Here is a 27,629-nt window from a genome sequence, read left to right on the forward strand (position 1 = left end):
GTCGGGTTTCACCAATATATAAAAGGCCACATCGGGAGCACCGGACGCAGTATATCACCCCAGTCAACTCACAGGTGAAGTGTCGCCTCACCTGGAAGGACTGTTTGGGGCCCTGAATGGTGGTAAGGGCCCTTACACTTCCTCCCTTACCACCATTCAGGGCCCCAAACAGTCCTTCCAGGTGAGGCATCACTTCACCTGTGAGTGGACTGGGGTGATATACTGCGTCCGGTGCTCCCGATGTGGCCTTTTATATATTGGTGAGACCCGACGCAGACTGGGAGACCGCTTTGCTGAACATCTACGCTCTGTCCGCCAGAGAAAGCAGGATCTCCCAGTGGCCACACATTTTAATTCCACATCCCATTCCCATTCTGACATGTCTGTCCACGGCCTCCTCTACTGTGGAGATGAAGCCACACTCAGGTTGGAGGAACAACACCTTATATTCCGTCTGGGTAGCCTCCAACCTGATGGCGTGAACATTGACTTCTCTAGCTTCCGCTAGGCCCACCTCCCCCTCGTACCCCAGCTGTTACTCATTTTTATGCACACATTCTTTCTCTCGCTCTCCTTTTTCTCCCTCTGTCCCTCTGAATATACCTCTTGCCCATCCTCTGGGTCACCCCCCCCCCTTGTCTTTCTTCCCGGACCTCCTGTCCCATGATCCTCTTGTATCCCTTTTGCCTATCACCTGTCCAGCTCTCGGCTCTATCCCTCCCCCTCCTGTCTTCTCCTATCATTTTGCATCTCCCCCTCCAGCTTTCAAATCCCTTACTCACTCTTCCTTCAGTTAGTCCTGACGAAGGGTCTCGGCCTGAAACGTCGACTGCGCCTCTTCCTATAGATGCTGCTTGGCCTGCTGCGTTCACCAGCAACTTTGATGTATGTTGCTTGAATTTCCAGCATCTGCAGAATTCCTGTTGTTTGCCTATAACCACTGCAGATTTTTTTTAAAACATAGAAAATTCTATGGAAGTGCTTCATAGATGACAGTCAAAGTCCAGTTTATTGTTGTACCTACAGGTACATAGATGCACAGGTGCAAGGAAATCTTACTTACAACAGCACTTATAGGTATATGTTATCATATAAGCAGCATTCACAAGAAAAAACCCAATTAAACAGTAATTATGCACGTTTTTATAAGAACAAATAAGAATTAGAAAAAAAGTTCCATTGTTGTGAAAGTGATTGTAGTATTGCTAAACTTTAGTGATATGTGTTTTGCTGATTGAAGGGAAGTGGCTGTTCTTGAACTTGGGGTGGACTGGAGGCTTCTGTACCTCCTGCCCGATGGTGAATGCAAGAAGGTGGCTCGGATAATGGGCTTCACCACTGGGGAAAAAAACGGTCAGAATTTCATGTCGAAGATCTTTCCTCCAAACTGGAGAAGTGAGAAAACAAGTGTGTTTTAAGTTGCAGAGAGTGTGAACAGTGCTGAGAAGGGGTACAGATCAAAGTAACAACTACCACCACCTTCTCAAGGGCAATGATCGATGGGCAATTTAACACTGGCCAACCCCGCAAAGCCCACGTCCCTTGGATGAATATTTAAAAAATAAAGGACCCATTAAATAATTAGTATTTAGAATCTTCTATTCAAGAGGGCTCGGAAGACAATAAATAATTATTTATTAATAATAAACAATGTGATGGAGGAAGCCAGTAGGTTGAGAGACATCTGCAGGAGAGGAGGAGTTGTTGGCATTTCGGGTTGTAATCCTGCATTGGGACTTTGTCCAGAAACATTGACACCTTCTTCCTTCCCATATTTGCGGCTCGACCCACTGAGTTCCTCCAGCACATTGTTTCTCCAGAATCCAGCATCTGCAGTTGCTTGGTCAGTAAGAACATTCAGGGCTGTGGGATATGAGTTTAGCAAAAGAAAGTGGTGTTGATTGGCCTTGATCATAATGAATGGCAGAGAAGGCATGATGAGCTGAGTGGAATTACTCTGTGTTTATTTTGTATATTCTTCACAACAAACATTCAACTGGCTCTTCCATACCAGGCAATGAAATCTCCAGAGTTGAAGGATCGTTTGGAAGAATCTGAAAAACTAATTCAAGAAATGACTGTTACCTGGGAAGACAAGCTAAGGAAAACAGAGGCCATTGCACAAGTATGTAATGCAGTATTACTTTCTGTTGAGTGTGAGACTGAAGTCTATGTTGAAACAAACTCAGAAGTGGGTTCATCAATGCACTTCCTGTGCTTACATCTTGCCTACACTGGTGAGATCAGGATGTGTTAACCTGTTTTATGACACTTCTGATAGTTATTTGATTACTCAGGTGACCAGTGTTACCTGCACGGTGCATTTCTGGGATTCTACTATCACGTTTTGGCCGGTTTGTCTTCTTTCCGTTTGATTTCTGAATCTAAATTTTCATTGATCTCTTCTGATTCTTTTACATTTTCAGTCAATGACAAGCACGCTATTGTGCTTTGTGAATTACCTATGTTACCACAAGTCTTGAACCAATCTTTCTCATATCCATTATTGTTTTCAAGACTGTTGGTGATCTAATCAAGGGGCTTAGATAAGATACAATAACATTTGTTCTTGTGTGAATCTTTCAAGTTTGTAATTACTGCCTAATTACTGGTTTGTAATTCAACCCAATTATGTAATACTCTGAGAGTTACCAAATTGTAGCTTGTACGTGAATAATGATGATTAGTTACCTTTCAAGTACCAATGACTGAAACAGAGATCATTTAACTCACAGTAAAATTGACTTGAGCCTTGTCATATTTCCCATCTCTTGTCCCTTTACTGAATGTTGCATACTTCACTCATTTCAACTGGAATCTGATTTCACAATCTATAGACTCAATTTCCAGCTCTTTACCACTCATGTTCTCGTTATTATCTATAGCTATCTGTCCATCTGTCCATCTGTCCGTTCTTTTTTTGTATTGGTACAATTTGTCTTCATTTGCACATTGGTTGCTTGACAGCTTTGGTGTGTCGTTTTTCAGTGATTCTATTGTATTGCTTTGTTCGACTGTAAATGCCTGCAAAAAATTAATCTTAAGGTAGTATTTGCAGCCATATACGTTATTTGATAATAAATTTTCTTTGGGCAATGGTATTCTCAGTTAGAGGCCATGTTTGTAAATGGATTGTGCCACCTCTCTTATTACAGGAACGTCAAAGGCAGCTTGAGAGTCTTGGCATTTCTCTTCAGTCCTCAGGAATCAAAGTTGGGGATGACAAGTGTTTCTTGGTGAATCTGAATGCCGATCCAGCCTTAAATGAGCTGCTTGTTTATTACTTAAAGGTAATACTCCTTGCTGACATCGTCATTTCTGTCATTATGTTCTCTTTGTTTTTCTTAAACAGTTCCTTCTATTCCAAAATCACAAGAGATTCTGCAGATGCTGGAAATTCAGAGTAATGCAAAAAATGCTGGAACAACTCAGCAAGTCAGGCAGCATGTATGGGGAGAAATAAACAGTTGACATTTTGGGTTCTGATGAAGTGTCTTGGCCCAAGAAGTTCACTCTTTATTCCTCTTCATAGATGCTGCCTAACCTGTTGAGTTCCTCCAGCATTTTGTGTGTGTTACTCCTCTTCTGCTTCAGTTACGAGAAGTGAAAGATACAGGAATGCAGGAGCCACTGCACATCAGCTACCACATGGGCTTGACACTGCAAGATCTTGGTTCAGTGGCAAGGAAGTGCAAGAACATTGGATATGCTGGAAATCCAGAGTAACACACGCAAAATGCAGGAAGAATTCAACGTGTCAGGCAGCATTTAAGGAGAGGAATTAACAGTCAATTGAGACCCTTCATTAGGATTGGAAAGAAAGGAAAGGGGAAGTAGTCAGAATGAGCTAGGTGGGAAGAGGGGAAGGAGTACAAGCTGGCAGGTGATAGGTGAAGCCAGATGAGGTGGGGGGGGGAAATGAAATGAGAAGCTGGGAGGTGATAGGTGGAAAAGGTAAAGGGCTGAAGAAGGAATCTGGTTAGAGAGGAATGTAGACAGACCGTGGAGATAGGGAAGGAAGAGGGGCACCTAAAGGGGGTGATAGGCAGGTGAAGAGAAAGGAAAGGGCAAGAGGGGAGCCTGAATGAGGAATTGAAAAAAAGAAGAGGATGAGGAAGGAGAAATTACCAGAAATTAGAGAACTGATATACACACACTGATGGAAACCGATGCATGAATTTGCTCATATTCTTCTTCAACCAACATCCTCCTAGCCTCCTATCCTTATTCCCTTCCTCTTTCTGTCACCCCTTCCTCAGCCGCCTTCTCCCTGCCTTCCAGCCTAACATAGTACAACATGCATGGTAAAGAGCAAGATATACACAGTGATCTCACAGCCAACAGATCAGATGGACACTCTACATTCTTATGGTCACCACCTTTTGTCTTCATCTCTTCTGTCATTCTACCTCATTACTGTTCTTCATCCTTTTCTGCTTTTCCTGCATCTTAAAACTAATCAAAGGGTGGCACGGTTACCATAACTCTTACAGCGCCAGTGACCTGAGTTCAATTCCTGCCACTGCCAGTAAAGAGCTCGTACCACCCTGTGACCACATTGAGTTTCCTCTGGTTAATTGGTCACAAGGGAGTGATGAGCATGCCACGTCATTGGGCAGGAAGGGCCTGTAACCGTACTGCATCTTCAAAACAAAACCTGTTTCTTTATCCATAGATGTTGTCTGATTTGAATATTCCTGCATTTTCAGCTTTTATGTTGGAACTCATAGAGAGCTGATGATAGGACGCTGTCATTTGTGGCTCTTGGATGTTGATAGCTCTCTGCTGTCCTGTATTTTCGACACAGTGAACTTCAGATTGAGTGCAGCTTTGATTGCATACTTTCTAGTAATCTGACCATGTAATTTGAGATTTGGCTCCTTTCTCTCGGCTGATGTTCTGAAAACAAGAACGCTTGTCTAATGCGGACTAATAACAACTTTCCACACCATGGTACGTTTTACCATGGACAGCTATTTAGGAATATTTATCTTTTGGATTAGGATCATCTACTTGTTTACAATTAGTGCTTTGAAGTTGTAATTCCCCTACATTACTGTAATTGACATTTCTTAAGCCTCTTAAGAACAATTCCGTTTTCCTATATGCTCGATAACTAGGGGAAAATGTAGCAGCGAAACAGGGATAAAACTTTGTATATTTATTTTTTTTCCACTTCATTTTGATTTTATAGTCACCTTTAGTTTTTTTTATTCAGACCCTCCAATTTAAATCTTTGAAATTTGTGCAAAGAGTCTCTTGTCACTGCACCTCCAGAAATACTGCATTGTTCGAGTGCATTGTAGTTGTGGGTATACGTACCCGGGGTTTAAATGCCTTGAAAATTTACCTTTTTGTAGTACATGTGCAATGCATTACAGTACAAGTCAAGAATAAGTTAACATGAACTTACACATAACTTAGAGTACAAGAGTGCAAAATAAATTACACTCATGCAAGATTGAAAGAGAGAAAAGCGCAGAGGCCAAGGTGATGTTTGGGTTTTTCAGGTTGGTTGAAGAACCTAATGGCAGTAGAGAAGAGCTTGGGGGTGTGGTCCTTCAGTCTCTTGTACCTTCTGCCTTGAGAAGAAGGCATGAATGGATGGTGGGAGTCCCTGATGTTGGGTGCTGATTTCCTGAGACATAGCCTGTTGTAGATATCCTGGTTGGTAGTGAGTGCTGTATCCATGATGGAGCTGGCTGAGCCTGTGTCCATCTCTCTCTGAAACATTGTGTGTTCCTGTGCACTGGAGTTTTATTGCTGTAACGCAACCAGTGAGAATGCTTTCCATTGTAGATTTGTAGAAGTTTATCAGAGTCTTCAAAGACATGCCAAATCTCCTTAAAACTCATAGGAAAGTAGAGACACAGGTGCACCCTCTCCATGGTTACTTCTGTGCGCTGGTCCCAGGATAGGTTATCTGAGATGGTGTCGTCCAGGAACTTGAAGCTGGTCATCCTTTCCACTGCAGGTCCTTCAGCAAGGACTGCTGCGAGTTTGCTTGACTTCCCCTTCTTGACATCCACAATCAGTTCAGTGGTATTGCTGACATTCAGTGCAAGGTTGTTGTTACAACACCACTCAACTAGCTCATCGATCTTACCTCATTGCCTTCCATAATTCTGCCAACAACATAGAATCCAACAGCACAAAAATGAGTCCTTCAGCCCATTCAGTCCTTGTCACCCTGATATGCCTTGTCTCATCTTCCTACACCCAGACCATATCCCTTCAAACCTCTTGTATCTATGTACCTGTCCTACAGGTCCTTCAGCCTATTTAGTCTGTGTCACCCTTTTCTGCCTCGCCTCATCTACCTGCATCCAGAACAAATATCCCTCCCAATCTCTCATATCATCTTCTCATAAATGTTACAATTACACCTTCAATCCAAAGCTTATTCTACACTCACACTGTAATGTTGATTCAAGTGGGAGCTATTGGAACATTATAACGACTAATATGAAATATTAATTCAGGAGGATTAGTATGATTAAAATTTCACAGTGCAGAAGGAAATTTTCAGCTGTGCAGCTCTTTGAAGGAGTTAATTAGATAGTCCCATGGCCTTGCCTGTACTCCTGAAATATTGTCTTGAAGTATTGATCCAAGTGGAAGTTTTAGCATCTTTTCAACTTCTTGAGGTAATCAAACCTCACTGCATTGGCAACTTGTTGGTCTTCTATTTGTTGAAAGCCATGCTTGGACAAGAGGACTTAATCTGTACTTTGTTGTTTGTTGGACAGAATCACACTCTGATTGGATCTGATGATTCGCAGGACATACAGCTGTGTGGAATGGGAATACTTCCAGAACATTGTGTCATTGATATCTCTCCAGAGAGACGCGTCATTCTCACACCAAAACAAAACACCAGGTGAAATCTCGATGATCCTCTATAATTGATTTTAAAAATGAACTCATCCAAACCTTACTTCTAGCCTGAGGTGTTTATGCAATTGTTGCATCTTGAAATGAAAATATTGTTTTGGAACCAAGAAAGTTAGTCATTTTTGGTTTTACCAGATCTTTGGGAGAACATTGGTATCCTCTATGATATTACTAAGCTGCTCAAGTGGTAGCTGTGGAGAGAGAAATGGCTAAGATTTCAAATCAATGACCTTTCACCAGAACTCAGTAAAGTTAGAAATTAAACTAGTTCAGGGTTGCAGAGAAAGAGGTGTGAGGAAGAAGGAACATTCTGTGGTTTGGGTGGAGACCAGAAGAAACTAAATAACGCATTGCTTATTGAAAACGTAGCAGAGTTATGTCAAGAGGTGTTATAAATGGGAGGAGAAAGATAAACTGGGGAAAGGAGGCAAAGTACTAAATATTGAAGGGTCCTCAACCTTTTTTGCACCGTGGACCGGTTTAATACTGACAATATCCTTGTGGACTGGCCGACCGGGGGGTGGGGGGGTGGTGTTCAAATAGGGTTAAACTCACCTCAACTTGTCTTTTACAGTTAGGGTTCCCAACTTTCTCACTCTCAAATAAGGGACAAAAGTAGTAGTCAAATCCCAGGACACTACCCATAAAGACTACCATGACCATGAAGCCTTGTGTGGGCACCTGTGTGCGTATGTGTGACGTGTGCATGCACGTACGTGCTGATTATTTTCCACAAATCGGTTTTGCCTTCATCTTCCCGACTATACACTACATACATTATTTCTACTTTATATAGGCTGTGTATTTATCATATCATTCCTGCTTTTACTATATGTTAGTATTATTTTCGGTTTTATGCGTTACTTGGTATGATTTGGTAGGTTATTTTCTGGATCTGGTAATGCTCAAAAATTTTTCCCATATAAATTAATGGTAATTGCTTCTTCGCTTTATGCCATTTTGGCATGAAAGGTTTCATAGGAACGCTCTACCTTAGCGGGGGAAATACAGGACAAGGGCGGTCCCGTATGGAACAAACCAATTTAACCCAATATACGGGATGTCCCGGCAAATATGGGACAGTTGGCAACCCTATGTTCAAGTTCAACAGTGCATGACAGGGAATGAAGAAAGGTGCAGCTGACTCATATTGTTTCCTCGCAGCCTGGTAGCACATGCTTTGCGGCCTGGTACCAGTCCGCGGCCTGGTGGTTGGGGACCACTGAAATATTGGAAATGTGTGAAACGTCATTAGAACAGCTGATCAGAATTTTTTAAATTCAGTGTTCGTCTCTGCCTTAAGTAGGTGATTCTTTTAAACAGTGATGCCTAACTCTTGACTCCCACATGAGTAATTCTCCTCTCCATATTCACCCTACCAAGACCCAATAGGATCTATGGGAATTCAGGTCCTGTGACTCATCAAAATGGAAAAGGAAGACCTGGGAAACCTACTGAGAACCTTGTGTCTCTTTGGAAGCCGGCAAAAACTCAGCATACCACTTCTATAGTACCTTCCTGTTCCATCAAGCCATCCTGGCCAGCCTCTAAAAGAGGCTGTGAATCCTGTGTAGCTGTCATCAGCTAACTCAGAATCCACAGACTTGGTTTGGAAGGTTAAGTCATCCTAAAGCCTTGGGGATCTGGGACAATGTCTTGTGAAGTGAGCTTGATGTATTTCTCCTTGGGATGAGAGGTGACTTGGTAATGGTGTATAAGATGATGAAGTGGATAGCCAGCTCCTTCTTCCAGGGTGGCAATAGCTGATATGAGAGGACATAATTTAAGGGTAATTGGAAGAAAGCATAGGGGAGATATTAAAGGTAGGTTTTTTACACAAAGTGTGGGAAGTGCATGGAACACACTCCCAGGGGTTGTGTTAAAGGCAGGTACATTAGGGACATTTAAGAGCCACCTAGGATAATAGTAAAATGGAAGGTTATGTGGGAAGGAAGGGTTAGATTGAAAGTTGAGTAAGTTAAAAGGTCAGCATATCACTTTGCTGCACTCTTCTATGTTCAGTGTTTAGTGCTGAAGACTGCAGGATGTCATGTTAGAAGATGATGCACTTTCTATTGAGCTGAACCCTGAAACTAGTCACCTCATCCTTTTCTCCTGAACCCGCAGTCACCGTTACAGATAAAGGTGCTTTACAGTACCAGTGACCTGAGTTCAATTCCCACCACTGCCTGTCCGGAGTTTGTACATTCTCCCTGTGACAGTGTGGGTTTCCTCCAGATGCTCCAGTTTCCTCCCACACTCCAAAGACATACCAGTTGTCGGTAGGTTAGTTGGTTATTGTAAACTTAGTCAGCTCCATCATGGGTACTGTTCTCCATAGTATCCAGGACATCATCAAGGAATGATGCCTTTAAAAGGTGCACCCATTATTAAGGGCCTGCGCCACCCAGAACATGCCCTGTTCTCATTGCTGCCACCCAGTAGGAGGTACAGAAGCCTGAAGGCACACACTCAATGATTCAGGAGCAGCTTCTTCCCCTCTGCCATCCCATTTCTGAATGGACAGTGAACACTACCTCGTGACTTATTTTTTGCACTGGTTATTTAACTATTTAATATATATACACACTATAATTCCTAGTTTCTCCACTAATGTATTGTGTTGTACTGCTGCTGCAAAAACAACAAATTTCGGGACATATGTCGGTGATATTAAACCTGATTCAGATTCTATGCTGTAGTGTTCTGTGATTTTATAAACTGTAAGGGTCTTCTATGGGTGTGACTACCTTGTGGAGCATTCTCTGTATTCTCTCTCTCTTGTTCATTCTGATTGCCCAAGATTATGGTCTCTTTTTGTTTGTACCTTCCAGTGCATTTGTTCACTTAATGTTTTCACAGTACCGCTGATTGTAACATTTAACTTCTCTCCCCAGAACATTTGTAAATGGCTCCCTTTTAACCTGCCCTACGCAGCTTCATCACGGTGATCGAATCCTCTGGGGTAACAACCATTTCTTCAGGTAAGGTAGAGTGAAGTACAGTCATTAGTTTTATTCAGTTTTATCGGTGTGTACAAATTTATCAGTCAACACAGTTGGAGTTTTCCGTGCATCAACTCAAGTGATTCCAGGACTGTGGTTACCTCCTTACAAGAAAAATATAGAACCTTGGAAAGGATGCCAAAGAGATGCTAAGTAACACGCATAAAATGCTGGAGGAACTCAGCAGGACAGGCAGCATCTATGGAAATGAGTTAACAGTTGGTGCTTTGGGCTGAGACCTTCTTCGAAATTAAGATGCTGCCTGGATTAGAGGCCATGAACTGTAAGATGTTCGTCAAGTTCGGTTTGTTTTCTCTGGTGCATCAGAGGCTGAGGGGAGACCTGATAAAAGTTTATCAAATTACCAGAGCCATAGTTAGGGTAGGTGGTCTGATTTGTTTCCCCCAAGGTCATGGATTTTAAGATGAGAGAGGGTATCATGTAATTAAGAACATGTACTAAAAGAGAGAGGGAGTAAATTTAAGACTCTGATTTTTCATACAGAGTACTAGTGCCTGGGGCAAGTTTTTAGGTAGACCTATGAATATACAGGAATATAGATCGTGTGTAGGCAAAGAGATTTAAATATAGAACATAGTATACTGCCCACAATTCTGTGCCGACCTTTTAATCTACTCTAAGCTCCATCTAATCCTGCCCTGCTACGTAGCCCTCCGTTTTGTTAGTTCTGAGATTTAGTTTAATTTGGCTTTGTGTAAAGTAATTATACCATGAGATCAAAGGGCCTGTCTTTGTGTTGTACTGTTCTATGTTCTATAAGTGAGCGGGGTTCTGAAAAATATTTGCAAACTTCTGAGATGGTCCTCTCAGGATTGAGTCTAGCTTGATTCCACTGCATTTTAAGGGTTCTCACTTGACTACCAAGTCCTTTGCAGGATCTACTGACATGGTCCATATGAGGTAGGGTTCATTGGAGTACTGTGTGCTCCTTGTACTGTTTGTGGTTGGTGCCTTTTCACATATTTTTCCACCGGTTTGAGTCATCTTGGGTCACGTTGAAGACATTTTGACGTATTTGTGTTTTCTATGACACAGGTCCAAATAGGGATGCTTATTCCAGGAATCTGGTATTGGATATGACTCAACTTGTCAAAGTTGGTTTAATATGATCAGAGCCTTGATGTTAGGATTTTGTGTTGTGAAGTTTATTGATATTTGGTGTTTATACTCTTTCATTGGACCTGGGAGATTTTGCAGAGGCAACACAGAAGATACTGTAGTGTTTGGAGGTGCCTGCTGTTCCTGCTCCTCTGAGTTATATGTATATAGGACCATAAATAAGAGCTCGGAATAGAATTCGGCCCATTGAGTCTATTCTACCATTCTAGGGTGGCTGATTCATAGGCACTGTATTTGTGAATTTTGTCATTAAGCTTCTACATTAATTAATAGCAATGACCTCTAACCTGGGCGGACTCTCTTTTCATGTCTGTTGCAATAGATACTGGTTAACCATCTTCACCAGAGATTCAAAAGTCATTATGGTACCTGTTCAACTGCATTCTCTGAGATTCAGACTCATGGGGGAGGGCGGTGGTAGTAGAGATGGTGTATCTTGAATAGTAAATGAGACGTATTACAGCCGTTTTCCGTTTAAGGGTTAGCTTTATTTATTACTGGAAACCGGCCTGATGAGCCACAAGGCTCGTGACAGACTTTAACTGTAATGCCAATGTAGCATGCACACAACTTACTGACCTGTCCATCTTTGGAATGTGGAAGAAAACTGGAGCTCATGGAGGAATCTCACAAGGAGAACATACAAAACTCCCTAGAGGCAGCGGTAGGAATTGAACCTGAGTTGCTGGCTCTGTAAAACATTACACTGCCGTGATACCCTGGCTTTTGTAGAACTGAAACCTCAAGAATCAGCCATGATGAAATGGCAGTGCAGACTCGGTGGCTCAAATGGCCTAATTCTGCTCCTATGTCTTATGATCTTGTAATGAGTATCAGCTGCCAATCCAACAATCGAGTAAAAGTGTCTAAAATTCACCATAGAAATCTTCTTGACCTTTATTTTCTTATTTAGAATTAACCTGCCAAAACCGAAGCCATTGCAGGATGAAGAGGGGCAGGAAAGCTCCATGAAGCAAAGTTCTAGTAGTGAGCAACTGGACGGAGATGGAGACAGCGCTAGTGATGGCTCCAGCGAGAGTAATTACAGCTTTGAGTTTGCACAGATGGAGGTCACGATGAAGGCTCTTGGGAACAATGGTAGGGAGGAAGCACTTAATTGTTTAAATTTAGTTTTATAAGTGGAGCACTAAGTTGATGAAAGTTTGCATTGGTGGTTGAGTGCATGTCTTGGTGTATGACCAATGCGAGACAGGGATAATGGCACAGTTCACTGTATTGACAGATGCGATGCAGTCAGTGCTGCAGAGGCTGGAGTGGCAACACCAGGAGGAGAAACGCTCGGCGCTGGAACAGCAGCGCCTCATGTATGAGCGGGAACTGGAACAGTTACGCAGGCGTTTGTCCCCCGAGAAACATTACCGTAGCATGGAGCGCCTTTCTTTCAGTTCCCCCAGCACTCAGCAGCGCCTCCGTCAATGGACTGAGGAAAGGTGGGTAAAGGCCTTTGAGGTGAGCTGAAGGGTGTTTTCATAGCTAGGCTGACTTGTCCTCTGGAATGGATTACAGTTACTCTGGAATCTATCCTCAAGCTATGCAAAGGTACCATGATGCATAAATTACCTGGATGTTTCACATTTTTGCATAATTTCACATCTTTCATTCAGTGAAAAAGCGCCATGGCTTTGTAGATAAACAAGAAGCTGCACGTCATCAGCACATGAGACTCTGCAGATGCTGGAAATCCAGAACAACACACACACAGTGCTGAAGGAGCTCAACAGGTCGTGCAACGTCCATAGAAGTGACTAAAGAGTCAAAGTGAGCTGAGACTGTGAAGGAAAGGGGGAAGAAGCCAGAGTGAGGTGGGGGAGAGGAAGGAGTACAAGAGACCAGGTGAGGGGAAAGGTGGGTTGGTAGGGGAGGGGCGATAAAGTAAGAAGCTAGGAGGAGTTAGGTGGAAAAGGTAAAGGGCTGAAAAATAAGTAATCTGATAAGAGAGGAAAGTGAACCATTTAAGAAAGAGGGGCACCAGAGGGAGATGATGGGCAGGTGAGGAGAAGAGAATGCATGTTTCTTCATACTTTTACAGAACTGCAGGATAGATTCAAGAGAAAAGAAAGGTGGCTTATTTTGTTTTACTGTTTTTTTTGTGTTCATGCAGGGAGGCAATGCTGAATCACAGTCTCATGAAACTGCAGGAGCAGATTGCCAAAGCGAATCTTTATGTCCGTGAGGCAAATTACATCGCTGAAGAGATGGAGAAGAAGACCGAGTATCAGGTGACTCTACAGATTCCAGCATCCAACCTTGATGCTAACCGAAAGGTAACAAAGTTCAAAATAAATTTATTATCAAAGTATGCGTATGTCACCATTTACAACCCTGAGATTCACTTTCTTGTGGGCATACTTAGTAAATCCATAATTGAATAATAACCATTATAGAATCAATGAAAGACCGCACCAACTTGGGTATTCAACCAATGTGGGAAAGAAAACAAACAATGTGCAAATACAAAAAGAAAGAAATAATAAATAAGTAATTATCTATTGCTTTTAAGCAATAAATATGGGGAACGTTAGATGAAGAGTCCTTGAAAGTGAGTCCATAGGTTGTGGGAACATTTCAATGATGGAGCAAGTGAAGTTGAGTGAAGTTAGCTTCTTCAGTTCAAGAGCCTGATGGTTGAGGGGTAGTTACTGTTCCTGAACCTGGTAGTGTTGGTCCTGAGAATCCTGTACTTTTTTCCTGATGGTTGAGGGGTGGTTACTGTTCCTGAACCTGGTAGTGTTGGTCCTGAGAATCCTGTACTTTTTTCCTGATGGTTGAAGGGTGGTTACTGTTCCTGAACCTGGTAGTGTTAGTCCTGAGAATCCTGTACTTTTTCCTGATGGTTGAAGGGTGGTTACTGTTCCTGAACCTGGTAGTGTTGGTCCTGAGAATCCTGTACTTTTTTCCTGATGGTTGAAGGGTGGTTACTGTTCCTGAACCGGGTTGTGTTGGTCCTGAGAATCCTGTACTTTTTCCTGATGGCAGCAATGAGAAGAGGGCATGTCTTGGGTAGTGGGAGTCCTTGATGTTGGACGCTGCTTTCCTGCAACGATGCTCTGTGTAGATGTGTGTAGAGGGCATCACCTGTAAATATACCAAATGATGAGTGATTTGATGTGAGCAACTTCGCAGTGGTTATTAGGGCAGGTTTGGTGCCACAGTCGAGCAGGTTTGAAAGGGAGCTGTTTGACAGCTTTTTGCCTGCAGGATCAAATGCAGGTATAGGTTGATTGGGGAAGCAGGAGGACAAAGGCACATTCATGTTCCCTGAACAAAGGATTTATTTTGATCAGTCTTGAACTGTGGCAGAGGTAATTTCCATATTGAGGTTAATGGGATACCTTTGTATAGAATTTCAGTCAGAATTTAGTAAGTCGAAAGATTTTAAAGCCTTTTTCAATTTTTCATCTCTCTTCTGTTGTGACACTTTGCAAGGTGTAGGATGGCATGGTAGTATAGCGGTTAGCAAAAATGCTTAAAATGCATCATTATATTGTGCTTTTGCAGTCATGTTTTCTTTCACCAACAGCGAGACTCTGTTCTCAGTGAACCAGCGATTCAAGTACGGCGGAAGGGCAAAGGGAAGCAGATCTGGTCACTGGAGAAGCTGGAAAACCGACTTATTGATATGCGTGAGCTTTACCAGGAATGGAAAGATTGTGATGAGGACAATCCTGTAAGTGGCAGATTTGTACTTGCTATACGTGGGAATGCAGAGAACCAAACAAGGGTATTGTAGGTTCCTACACTTGAAACTACACTGTCTCCCTCACCACCATTCAGGGTCTGAAACAGTCCTTCCCCGTGAGGTGTCACTTTGTGGGTCTGCTGGGGTCATCTATCGTTTCTGGTGCGCTCAGTGTGGCCTCCAATGCACTGACATAGATTGGGGTAGGGGGGCACTTTGTTGGGCACCTTGGATCCACCCGCCACAAAAGGCTGGATCTTGCAGTGGCCACTCACTTCAATTCAACTTCCCATTCTCCCTCTGACATGTCTGTCCATGGCTTCCTCTAATGCCTTGATGAGGCCACATTAGGTTGGAAGAGCATCATCTTGTGTTCTGTCTGGGTAGACTCCAATTTGTTGGCATTAACATCAATTTCCTTACTACTACTACATCGACTCAGGCCTAGGGGGCCAGCATCAGGCACGATGACGGACTCTCCGCTTCTCCCTCTCCTTCATCAGTGTGTTCAGTTCATCTACATTAGCCACGCCGCTGTCTTCTAGGAGCGTGTTGACCATAGTCTTGGGCGGGCGCCCAGGGTTCATCCTCCCGTGCTTGGGCTCCTATATGATGACTAAGCTGGCAGGTAGCTCGGGGTGGCGTAGACAGTGCCCCGCTAGTTGCAGTCTTCTCACCTCAATTTTAGTGGTGAGCATCGGTAGGTTGTTATAGAGCTCGACGTTCGTCATGTGCTGTTGCCAACTCACGTCAAGAGCCATCTGGAGCATTCGTGTATAGCAACCATCTAGAGACTTTTGCATGGTCTTGGTGAGTGTCCACGTCTCGCATCCGTATGTGAGAATGGACTCTATAGCTGCTATGAAAATCCTCTTTTTAAGCTCTCTGGTCAGTTTCAACTTCCAGATTTCCTTCATGTCGTTCATAGCCCTCCACGCCAGTGCCTTCTGTATCTTTATGTCATTCTCTGAACTCATCATTCTTGACCCGAGGTACTTGTAGTCAAAGACTTTCTTAATGGTATCATTCTTTATGGTCGTGAGAGATCCTTAACTTAAGGTAATTTCTCCCTTCACTCTTTTTCCATTTCCCATGCTGGTTCCCCTTTCACCCCCTCTCTTCTCCTCGCTCTGATATTCCACCTCCTTCCCTTTCTTCCATAGACCACTGTCCTTTCCTATCAGATACCTTTATCTTCAGCCGTTTACCTCTTCCACCTATTAGCACTCAGAATTTCACTTCACCAAACGCCCACCTTCCCCCTCACCTATCCCTTGTCAGCTCCCCTACCACCGCTTTCCTTTCCAGTCCTGATGAAAGCTCCCAGTCCAAAATGTTGACAGTTTATTCCCCTCCACCGATGCTGCCTGACTTGCTGAGTTCTTCCAGCATCGTGTGCATGTTGCTGTGGAACTCCAGCATCTGTAGAATCCCTGGAGTTTATGACTTCAGTTTTTGTAGGGCTTCCCAGTCTTCAAAAGATACTGCATATTCATCAGTTCTTCCGTCCGTCTGACTCTTTCGGTTGTATTAAAATGACTGTGCATTTTTTTCTGCAGGGGCATAATGGCTGTGTTTATGGAATAGTAACCCAGAAACCTGGACTAATTATCAGAGATGTATTCAGACCCTACTAGACATAAATTTAATTACAGTTAATTAAATATAGAACAAAAAGTTACTCTCGATAATATATTGACCTTGAAACCACTGGATCATCATAAGAATCCATCTGGTGCATGTATGATTGGAAATCTGCAAATTGGACCCAGAACAATGTTTCCTTTAGTGGGTGAGTCTAGGACCAGAGGGCACAGGCCCAGAATGGAAGCTTGTCCTTTTAAAACAGAGATGATGAGAAATTTCTTTAGCCAGTGGTTGGTGCATCTGTGGAATTAATTGCCACAGATGGCTGTGGAGGCGAAGTCATTGGGTATATTTAAAGTGGAGGTTGATGGGTTCTTGATTAATCAGGCTGCCAAAGGTTATGAGAGAAGGTAGGAGAATGGGGTTCAGAGGGTTAATAAATCAGCCATGATGGAATGGCGGAACAGACTCAATGTGCCGAATGGCCTAATTATGCTCCTGTGTCTTACGGTCAATACAGCTGACTCATAAAAGGCTACCACTTTCTTGATGGTAAAAAAGGATGGATTATAAATACTGGCTTGGTGAGTGCCTCTCCTTGTCATCAAAACAGAAGAGTTGTGCTATGCTATTCTTTGTTCTATGTTATGACTATTGAATGGACCTCTTGTATGATAAAATTTCTTCTTATCTTGCACCTTACTGTCTGCCTGCACTGCACTTTCTGTGACAGTAACACTTCTTTTTATTCTGAATTCTATTACTGCTTTTCCCTTGGACTACATTGATGCATCATGTAATGAACTGATCTGTACAGATGGCATGTAAAACAGCTTTTTGCTGTGCCTTATTTGGTGCATGTGACAATAATAAACCAATTACATGGACAAAATGAATCAGAATAGGTTTCTTTAAAATATCCTCTCTATATTTTACATCATTAGTGGTTGGCAGTGGTTTATTATTGACACACGTACCAAGTTAGAGTGAAAAGCTTGTCTTGCATACTATTCATGCAGATCTGATCATTACACAGTCCGTTGCCAAGATAGAACAATAACAATGCAGAATAATGTGTAACAGCTACCCAAAAAAGTGCAGTGCAGGTAAACAATATTAGAATCAGATTGATTTTATTTATCACATGTACAACGAAATGTACAGTGAAATGTGTTGTTCATGTTAACAACCAGCATAAGGATGTGATGGGGGCAGCTCACAAGTGTTGGCACATATTCCGGCACCAATAGAGCGTGCGCCCAGTGTTCAGGCAGAAATCGTTGGTATTGGTTTATCATTGTCACGTGCCAAATAAGGCACAGTGAAAGGTGGTTTTACGTACCATCCCAGACACTGTGAAAAACCTATCGTGCATACTTGAGTCCTGATGAAGAGTCTCTACCCAAAACATTGGCTTCATAGATGCTGCCTGACCTTCTGAGTTCCTCCAGCATTTTGTGTGTGTGTTACTCTAGATTTCCAGCATCTCTTGCGTTCTGGTATCTACGTAGTTGAGTGTTTGAATCTGGGGGTGTTGGGGCGCAATGCGCATTTGATAGGGATGGATAAGGATAAAATTGGGTTGCTGCGGTATTGGTGTCAGTAGGTGCGAGCTCTGAACCAGTGGGCCTGTTTCTGTGCTGTATGACTCTGGTTCTCTTGCTCTGAGGCTGCACTTCTTTCAAAGATCCCGTATGAAACCTTGGCTGACATTTGTCCCCAACTCACTGACACACTCTCATCCTGCACTGGTCATTTTTCATCCTTTATTGCTGCCGTGTCACAAATTTATATGATTGCTTGTTTTATTTTAACAATGGCAGTAACATAATACTATCTCACATAATCATGCACCTCGCACTTTATGTCAACCTGTCAATCCTCAGGCCAGGTCACTCAGGGACTTGTGTTAATATGATTTTGTGACTGTACATCTGGGATCATAACTATATGTACTGTGTGTGACTATATGTACTGTGTTTTGCACCTTGGCCCCAGAGGAACAATGTTTCATTTATCCATATACATGTGCATGGTTGAATAGGAAGGAGCTCGAACTTCAACATATTTGTGAAAGGAATGATTTACATTGTCAGTTTTATATGGCTGACCATAATTTCCCAAATTTTGATCAGCGTCATGCTGAGTTGAAAGTTTAGTACTCTGTATGTTAAACATTCTCTTAAACAAAGAGTCTCCTAACCCTCTATCTCAAAGGAAAATGATTTTAATGTCTGTTCTTAATTTTGATAATCTACCATTCTCTTTTGTAAAAAAAAATTGATATAAGAAACACACACAAAGTGCTGGTGGAACGCAGCAGGCCAGGCAGCATCCGTAGGAAGAAGCACAGTCAACGTTTCGGGCTGAGACTGTGTCCTGACGAAGGGTCTTGACCCGAAACGTCGACTGTGCTTCTTCCTATAGATGCTGCCTGGCCTGCTATGTTCCACCGGCACTTTGTGTGTGTTGCTTGAATTTTCAGCATCTGCAGATTTCCTCGTGTTTGTGCTAATGATACAAGAACAGTTTTTGACTGTTTAGCTGTTTCATGGGCTGCTGGTTGACTGAAATGATTGTGTATTTACAGATGATGAGATCCTACTTTAAGCGGGCCGACCCATTCTTTGACGAACAGGAGAACCACAGTTTGATTGGAGTTGCAAATGTTTTCTTGGAGTTGCTGTTCTACGACGTTAAACTACAGTATGCAGTACCCATCATCAATCAGAAGGGGGAGGTAGGTGATGTCAGTGTGTCCTTATTGCATATCTATATTCTGTAGGGCAGCAGTCCCCAACCACCGGGCCGCGGATCAGCTATACTGGATTGGTATTATGTAATAAACCGGAAGCGATTAGGGAGCTTAAGGTAAAAGAACCCTTAGGAAGCAGTTATTAATACAATATGATTGTGTTCAATTTGAAATGTAATAGGGAGAAAGTAAAGTTTGAATTAGAGTAACACACATAAAAGTTGCTGGTGAACGCAGCAGGCCAGGCAGCATCTCTAGGAAGAGGTGCAGTCGACGTTTCAGGCCGAGACCCTTCGTCCTGAAACGTCGACTGCACCTCTTCCTAGAGATGTTGCCTGGCCTGCTGCGTTCACCAGCAACTTTTATGTGTGTTGCTTGAATTTCCAGCATCTGCAGAATTCCTGTTGTTCGAATTAGAGTATTTCAGTGGAGTAAGGAAAATTACAGTGGTATGAGAGAGGAGTTGGCCAAAGTAAATTGGAAGGAGCTGCCGGCAGGAATGTCAGTGGAGCAGCAATTGCATGCGTTTCTGGGAAAAAATGAGGAAGGTGCAGGACACATGTATTCCAAAAATGAAGAAATACTCAAATGGTAAAATAGTACAACCATGGCTGACAAGGGAAGTCAAAGCCATTGAAAAAGTAAAAGAAAGGGCATACAACAAAGCAAAAATTAGTGGGAAGATAGAGGATCGGGAAGTTTTTAAAAACCTACAGAGAACAACTAAAAAAATCATTAGAAGGGAAAAGATGAAATATGAAAGCGAGCTAGCAAATAATATCAAAGTTTTTCAAATATGTTTAAAATAGAAGAGAAATGAGAGTGGATATAGGACCACTAGAAAATGAGGCAGGAGAAATAGTAATTGGGGACAAGGAGATGGCTGATGAACTAAATGAGTATTTTGCATCAGTCTTCACTGTGGAAGACTCCAGCAGTGTGCCTGATTTTGTAGTGTGTGAAGGAAGAGAAGTGGGTGCAATTACTGTTACAGAAGAGAAGGTGCTCAAAAAGCTGGAAGACATAGAGGTACATAAGTCATCAGGACCAAAAGAACTGCACCCCAGGTTTCTGAAAGAGGTAGTATTAGAGATTATGGTGGCATTAGAAATGATTTTTCAAAAATCATTGGACTCAAGTATCATGCCAGAGGACTGGAAAATTGCAAATATTATTCCACTGTTTAAGAAAGGAGGAAGGCAGCAGAAAGGAACTTATAGACCAGTTAGCCTGACCTCAGTGGTTGGGAAAATGTTGGAGTCAATTGTTAAGGATGAGGTGATGGTGTACTTGGTGACACAGGACAAGATAGTACAAAGTCAGCATAGTTTCCTTCAGGGAAAATCCTGCCTGACGAACCTGTTGGAATTCCAAGTTACAAGTAGGATAGATAAAGGGGATGTAGTAGATGTTGTATATTTGAACTTTCTGAAGGCCTTTGACAAGGTGCCACACATGAGGCTGCTTACCAAGTTAAGAGTCCATGGTATTATAGGAAAGTTACTAACATGGTTAGAGCATTGGCTGATTGGTAGGAGGCAGCAAGTGAGAATAAAAGGAGCCTTTTCTGGTTGGCTGCCAGTGACTGGTGGTGTTCCACAGGGGTCAGTGTTGGGACCACTTCTTTTTATGCTGTACTTAGATGATGGAATAGATTACTTTGCCAAGTTTGCAGATGATGTGAAGATTGATGGAGGGGCAGGTAGTGTTGAGAAAACAGGTAGGATGCAGAGGACTTGGACAGATTAGGAAAATGGGCAAAAAAGTGGCAAATAAGATAGTGTTGGAAAATGCATGGTCATGCACTTTGGTAGTAGAAATAAATGTGCAGACTATTTTCTAAACGGGGAGAAAATCCAGGAATCTGAGATGCAGATGGACTTGGGAGTCCTTGTGGAGAACACCCTGAATGTTAACTTACAGGTTTGAGTTGGTGGTGTGGAAGGCAAATGCCATGTTATCATTTATTTCAAGAGGTCTGGAATACAAAAGCAAGGATGTGATGCTGAGGCTTTGTAAGGAACTGGTGAGGCCTCATCTTAGAAAAGATGTGCTGGCATTGGAGAGGGTCCAGAGGAGATTCACAAGGATGATTCCAGGAATGAAAGGATTAACACTGGACAACAAAGATTTTGCGTCCTGAATACCTTTAGGTGTACCTTATGAATTTTGGGCTACTGATCATGAAATTCACCACAAAATTTCCCTATCATACACCATTTTTTAATAAACTTATGTTTATTATTTCAATTTGTAACTCAAGTCAATTAAAATGTTGCCTACAATGTAAGCTGGAAAGTTTCCTATCTTGCCCAGGCTTGCTTAGGCGGCGCGGCTGCTGCATGGCAGGACAAGATTTAGTAATAATTATTGGGTTCAGGACTGTAAGGATGGAATTTGCCAAAACCAGGCACAAAAATGTCCATGAAGGATTTTGATATTTGAGAGAGATGCTTCCCAGAATAACTGATGCCATGATTAAGGAAAGCATTTTTGTTGGTCCACAAATCAAGCAGGTCATCAATGACAGGCAATTTGAAGAATTTCTAGTGGGACCGGAGAAAATCACATGGAAGGCATTCAAGGAAGTTATTACAATTTTTCTTGGCATCTACAGAGCACCAAACTACATACAGCTGGTTGAAAGCATGCTTCAAGCATGTAAAACCATGAAATGCAACATGTCACTAAAGATTCATTTTCTGCATTCCTATTTAGACTTCTTCCCTGCAAATCTTGGTGCTCTTAGTGACGAGCATGGTGAAAGGTTTCACCAGGACATTGCAGTCATGGAGAAAAGATACCAGAGCAACTGAAATCCATCAGTGCTGGTGAATTATTGTTGGATACTTAAGTGAGAAGCTTCAGACACTGAGTACAAATGAAAATTATTAACAAAATATTTTTAACTTAGTTGAGCTATTGCAAAGCATCAGCACCATTATGCAAATAAACATATTATATTCAATAAAAGTTAATTTGTTGTTTCTCCAAATTCCTACGTGATTCAAGTAGTCTGAAATTATATTTGTGTTCATCTTCAAGCAGTCTATCACAAACAAAAAAAAATTCTGAGGAAGCAACACTTTTGAAAAAAATTTGTTGTCCAATGTATCATATGAGTAACGTTTGATGGTTACTCACTGTACTCACTGGCATTCAGAAGGATGAGGGGGGATCTCCTTGAAATCTTTTTGAATGTTGAAAGGCCTAGAGAGAGTAGATGTGGAAAGGATGTTTCTCATGGTGGGAGAGTCTAGGACAAGAGGGCACAGTCTCAGGATAGAGGGGTGCCCTTTCAAAACAGAGATGCGGAGAAATTTCTTTAGCCAAAGGGTGGTGAATTTGTGGAATTTGTTGCCACGTACAGCTGTGGAGGCCAGGTTGTTGGGTGTATTTAAGGCAGAGATTGTTAGGTTCTTGATTGGACATGTAATCAGTTCATGAATACTACCTCATTTTTCCTTAATGGCATCAAAGGTTACAGGGAGAAGGCAGGGAACTGGGGTTGAGGAGGAGATAGGAAAAAAGGATCAGCCATGATCGAATGGCAGAGCAGACTCGATGGGCCAGATGGCCTAATTCTTCTTCTATGTCTTATGGAAGCAGAACACAAATATAACTTTAGACTACTTGTATCACTTCAGAATTTGGAGAAACAAGAAATTAACTTCTATTGAATGTAATTTGTTTAATTGCATAACAGTGCTGTTGCTTTGCAATGTTCAACTAAGCTAAAAATGTTGATGATTTTCATTTGTGCTCAGTGTCTGAGGCTTCTTGCTTAAGTGTCCAACAATAATCAGCCAGCATTGATGAATTCCAGTTGCCCTGATACATTTTTCCATGTCCTAATGAAACCTCTCATCATGCTCGTCACTGACAGTGGCAAGATTTGTAGCAAAGAAATCTAAATGGCAGTGCAGAAAATGAATCTTTAGTGACAGGTTGCATATCATGGTTTCTGAAGATGTGCGGGTTAGGATCAGTAACTTGTGGGCATGCTGTGTTGGTGCTAGAAACATGACAACACTTCTGAGCTGCCCCCAGCACACATTAGGACTGTGTTGGTTGTTGATGCAAACAGTGCATTTTCACTGTATTTTTTGATGTATGAGTGAGAAGTAAAGCTAATCTTTAGAATTCTTTTATCATTAATCACAAAAATAAAAAAGAAATTGAGAAGGAATAATGAGGTAGTATTCATGAACTGTTTAGAAACTTTATGGTGGATGGGAAGTAGATGTTCCTAAATCTTTGAGTGAAGGTCTTTAGGCTCCTGTACCCTCCTCCCCAATGAAAAGAGGACAGGTGGTGAGAATGGATGTCACCTTGAGGCACTGGTGGAGAGGCTTGTGCCTATCATGGAGGTGGCTGAGTCTATTACAACCGTGAGCATTGAAACATCTGTACCAGGTGGGGATGCAGCCAATCGGAACACTCTCCACCATGCATATCTCGAAATTTGTAAGAGTTTTTGATACTGATTCTCTTTAACATAGAGCTGTCAATATACTGCCTTTCTGACTGTATCAGTGTGTTGCTTCCAGCGTAGATGCTGTAAGATGCTGATGCCCAGATGCTTGAATCTGGTCACTCTTTCCACTGCTGATCCCTCAATAAGGACTGGTGTGTGTTCTTCTGACCTCCCCTTCCTGAAGTCCACAATCAATTCAAGGAGTTCAAGTTCAAAGTGAAATTTATTATCAAGAGTACATACATGTCACTGCATACAACCTTGAGATTCTTTTTCTGCAAGCATACTTAGCAAATCTATAGAACAATAGCTGTAACAGGATCATGAACAACAAACTGTGCAAGTACAGATATAAAAAAAAGCAATAAATAATGAGTATGAAATAACAAGATAAGAGTCCTTAAATGAGTGTAATTATCACTTTTTGTTCAAGATCCTGATGGCTTAAGGGTAGTAACTGTTCTTGAACCTGGAGCTGTGAATCCTGAGGCTCCTGTACTTGTACTTTCTACCTGATGGCAGCAGTGAGAAAAGAGCATGTCCTGGGTGGTGAGGATCTCTGACGATGGATGCTGTTTTCAACGGCAATGTCTCATGTAAATGTGCTCGGTGGTTGTGCCCATGATGTACTGGGCCGAATCCACTACCTTTTGTAGGATTTTCCACTCAAAGACATCGGTGTTACCATACTGGGCTATAATTCCTTGATCTTGCAGATGTTGAATGCGGCTCCATTCAACCAGTTAATCTTTCTCAGTCCTGTACACCACCTTGTCACCATCTGAGATTCTACCAACAGTAGTGGTAGAATATATATTATACCTTGACCATTAAAATTTACAACGAGAGATGCCCAAAAAATAGATTTCAAGTTTTGAGATCCCTCTTCTCCAATTTGTATGTTAAGTAATTAGTTTTTTCACCCCAGGTTGTTTCCCATATACCTGGCTGAGACAATGGGTCAGCAGTGGTAATAATATATAACCAGGTTATTAACATCTATGTATTTACACACCTTTGAATGATTTAAAATGCACTGTTTTCTGCATCATTTTAGAAACTGAGTGGAGCATAGTGTACAACTATGTTTTGCTGTGCTTGTTGTTGCTTGTGTTATGTTGGCTACGTGTTGTTCTGCTGAACAGTGTGGGTATGCTATGTTGGCACCAGAATGTGTGGTGACACTTGTAGGGCTGCCCCCACCACATCCTTGGGTTGTGTTGGTTAACACAAACAATATATTTCACTGCATGTTTCGATGTGCACATGATAAGTAACTGGCTTGAGGTCCAGTTTCTCACCCTCTGCATGCCAACTTGGCTGAACAGAGGAGCACGTTTAATAACAAGTCGTTCTTACCTTCGGCCTTTAGGCTCTATAATGAGTAAACCTATAGCCAGGGAAGCGATAATCCCCTCCTGTTAGACTGTTTGTGGTAACTTATTTTTTATTCTTTCTACTTCTGTTCTAATATTTACAGTATATCTCTGCATTTGTAATGCTACTGTGACACTAATTTCTTTTGGGATTAATGAAGTATCTAACTATCAAGTCCATTAGAACAGCAGTGATTTGAATTGCAGTGATTGTTATATACCAACTCCTGCTTCTCCACCTGCCTATCATCCTTATCACGCTTCTCTCCTCCTTGGTCCACTTATCATCCACTGACCCTTGTCTCACCCCCCATCCCCCCCCCCCATTCTCTGTCCTGGCTATCTTCCCTCTCCAGTCCTCAACATCAATAATTCCTTCCCCACCCCCCACCCCCGACCCCAGATGCTGGTCACACACTGTATTTACTGTAATTCAATTTACTTCCTTTTGCTGCTGCTGCAAAGACGACAAATTTCACAACCTATGCTGGTGATATTAAAGCAACACACATCAAAGTTGCTGGTGAACGCAGCAGGCCAGGCAGCATCTCTAGGAAGAGGTGCAGTCGACGTTTCGGGCCGAGACCCTTCGTCAGGACTAACTGAAGGAAGAGTGAGTAAGGGATTTGAAAGTTGGAGGGGGAGGGGGAGATCCAAAATGATAGGAGAAGACAGGAGGGGGAGGGATAGAGCCAAGAGCTGGACAGGTGATAGGCAAAAGGGGATACGAGAGGATCATGGGACAGGAGGTCCGGGAAGAAAGACAAGGGGGGGGAACCCAGAGGATGGGCAAGGGGTATAGTGAGAGGGACGGAGGGAGAAAAAGGAGAGTGAGAGAAAGAATGTGTGTATAAAAATAAGTAACAGATGGGGTACGAGGGGGAGGTGGGGCATTAGTGGAAATTAGAGAAGTCGATGTTCATGCCATCAGGTTGGAGGCTACCCAGACGGAATATAAAGTGTTGTTCCTCCAACCTGAGTGTGGCTTCATCTTTACAGTAGAGGAGGCCGTGAATAGACATGTCAGAATGGGAATGGGATGTGGTTGTGGATAGATATGTGGGTAGCCTCCAACCTGATGGCATGAACGTCGACTTCTCTAACTTCCGCTAATGCCCCACCTCCCCCTCGTACCCCATCTGTTACATATTTTTATACACACATTCTTTCTCTCACTCTCCTTTTTCTCCCTCTGCCCCTCTGAATATACCCCTTGCCCATCCTCTGGGTCGTCTCCCCCCCCCCCGTCTTTCTTCCCGGACCTCCTGTCCCATGATCCTCTCGTATCCCTTTTGCCTATCACCTGTCCAGCTCTTGGCTCCTTCCCTCCCCCTCCTGTCTTCTCCTATCATTTTGGATCTCCCCCTCCCCCTCCCACTTTCAAATCTCTTACTAAATCTTCCTTCAGTTAGTCCTGACGAAGGGTCTCGGCCTGAAATGTCGACTGCACCTCTTCCTAGAGATGCTGTCTGGCCTGCTGCATTCGCCAGCAACTTTTATGTGTGTTGCTTGAATTTCCAGCATCTGCAGAATTCCTGTTGTCTGGTGATATTAAACCTGATTCTGATCTGCTGGGTTCTTCCAGTAGTCTGTTTTTGCTGCGGATTCTGGCATCTGCACTCTCTTGGGTCTCTGTCTGTCATCGATACATAGGCATTGCCCGAATCTACCTTATCTCCACCAGGATTTCTATTCAAGTGTGGGGCCCACCTCTTTTCGGTAAATGTATTGACATTGAGGGAGGGGGGCCATTTGGCCAGCTTTGAGGCTGTAAATCTCTACTTCAGAACAAAGTATAGGCAGGAAGTTTGTTGGTATCTTAAAAAGGTAAGCTGGCATTTCAGACAAAGGTCATTCAGCAGACTAGTGCCCAAATGGCAGCTGGTTTATTGTGTATGTATTTAATTTTTCCATCAGGGTTTCACCATGAATCTCACTGCCCCTTTATGTCAGTGGATCTGTTGCTTTATTTAAAATTAGAGCACTGTTCCATTTTAAACGTTGTGTGCATTTAACGGAGGAATGGCTTTGATCTCTATTTAATATAACTGATTGCATGGAGCATTCCCTACATAATAATCTCTGAGTCTGTAATTGGAAATGTTAAAGGCTATCTTCAATCCTGTTTTTATCCAGTAATTGGAATATGCGTAACTTAAATTTACAAAAATCCTGCTTGTGAGGTACTAGATGTCTTTAAGGAAAGGTTGTTAGCAATGCGATTGGAGCTAAAATCAGTATCACATTGGTGCATGCGTGTTCTGATTTCACATTATACAAATAACCATAGCTGTGTGTACTGACAGATGCACTTTGATTGTGACTATAGAAAGTGATGCTGTCAATCATTCCCAAGGAGGATTACTGGGTTAAAATACTTCGGCTGTACTTCAAGTCAATGTTTGCTCTAATTTGTAATGACCAGTGAGCACAGAAATCTTGAGCTGTGCAATTTTTTCAACGACATGTGCACACTGAATAATTTCTTCAATAAAGACAGTATTAATAAGCCAGTTCTACAATCTGCAGACAAATCATTGGAAACTCCACATTAGAAACCGGAAAAGGAAATCTGATTGTGTACGATCGTGGAATATACTTAACGTGCCAATGGGGTAGAGGGTGACGAGCTTTCGTGCGTAGTTTAAATTCTTTTGTGCGACAGTAGCAGAAGATGTGTGTGTACACAGGCCTC

General features: G+C 42.4%; 1 protein-coding gene across 1 annotated transcript in view; it reads left to right on the forward strand.

The window, feature by feature from the left end:
* LOC134350789 (kinesin-like protein KIF13B) overlaps positions 1 to 27,629 on the forward strand; it is a 285,072-nt gene that overhangs the window by 170,968 nt on the left and 86,475 nt on the right. The window contains exons 12-20 of the mRNA XM_063056478.1: positions 2,015 to 2,125; positions 3,156 to 3,290; positions 6,750 to 6,880; positions 9,792 to 9,878; positions 11,953 to 12,137; positions 12,283 to 12,490; positions 13,162 to 13,324; positions 14,581 to 14,727; positions 18,917 to 19,066. Coding sequence (XP_062912548.1) covers positions 2,015 to 2,125; positions 3,156 to 3,290; positions 6,750 to 6,880; positions 9,792 to 9,878; positions 11,953 to 12,137; positions 12,283 to 12,490; positions 13,162 to 13,324; positions 14,581 to 14,727; positions 18,917 to 19,066 — 1,317 coding nt within the window. The remainder of the gene's footprint in view (positions 1 to 2,014; positions 2,126 to 3,155; positions 3,291 to 6,749; positions 6,881 to 9,791; positions 9,879 to 11,952; positions 12,138 to 12,282; positions 12,491 to 13,161; positions 13,325 to 14,580; positions 14,728 to 18,916; positions 19,067 to 27,629) is intronic.

The sequence above is a fragment of the Mobula hypostoma genome, chromosome 8, assembly GCF_963921235.1.
Source record: "Mobula hypostoma chromosome 8, sMobHyp1.1, whole genome shotgun sequence".
In the NCBI taxonomy this organism is placed as follows: domain Eukaryota; kingdom Metazoa; phylum Chordata; class Chondrichthyes; order Myliobatiformes; family Myliobatidae; genus Mobula; species Mobula hypostoma.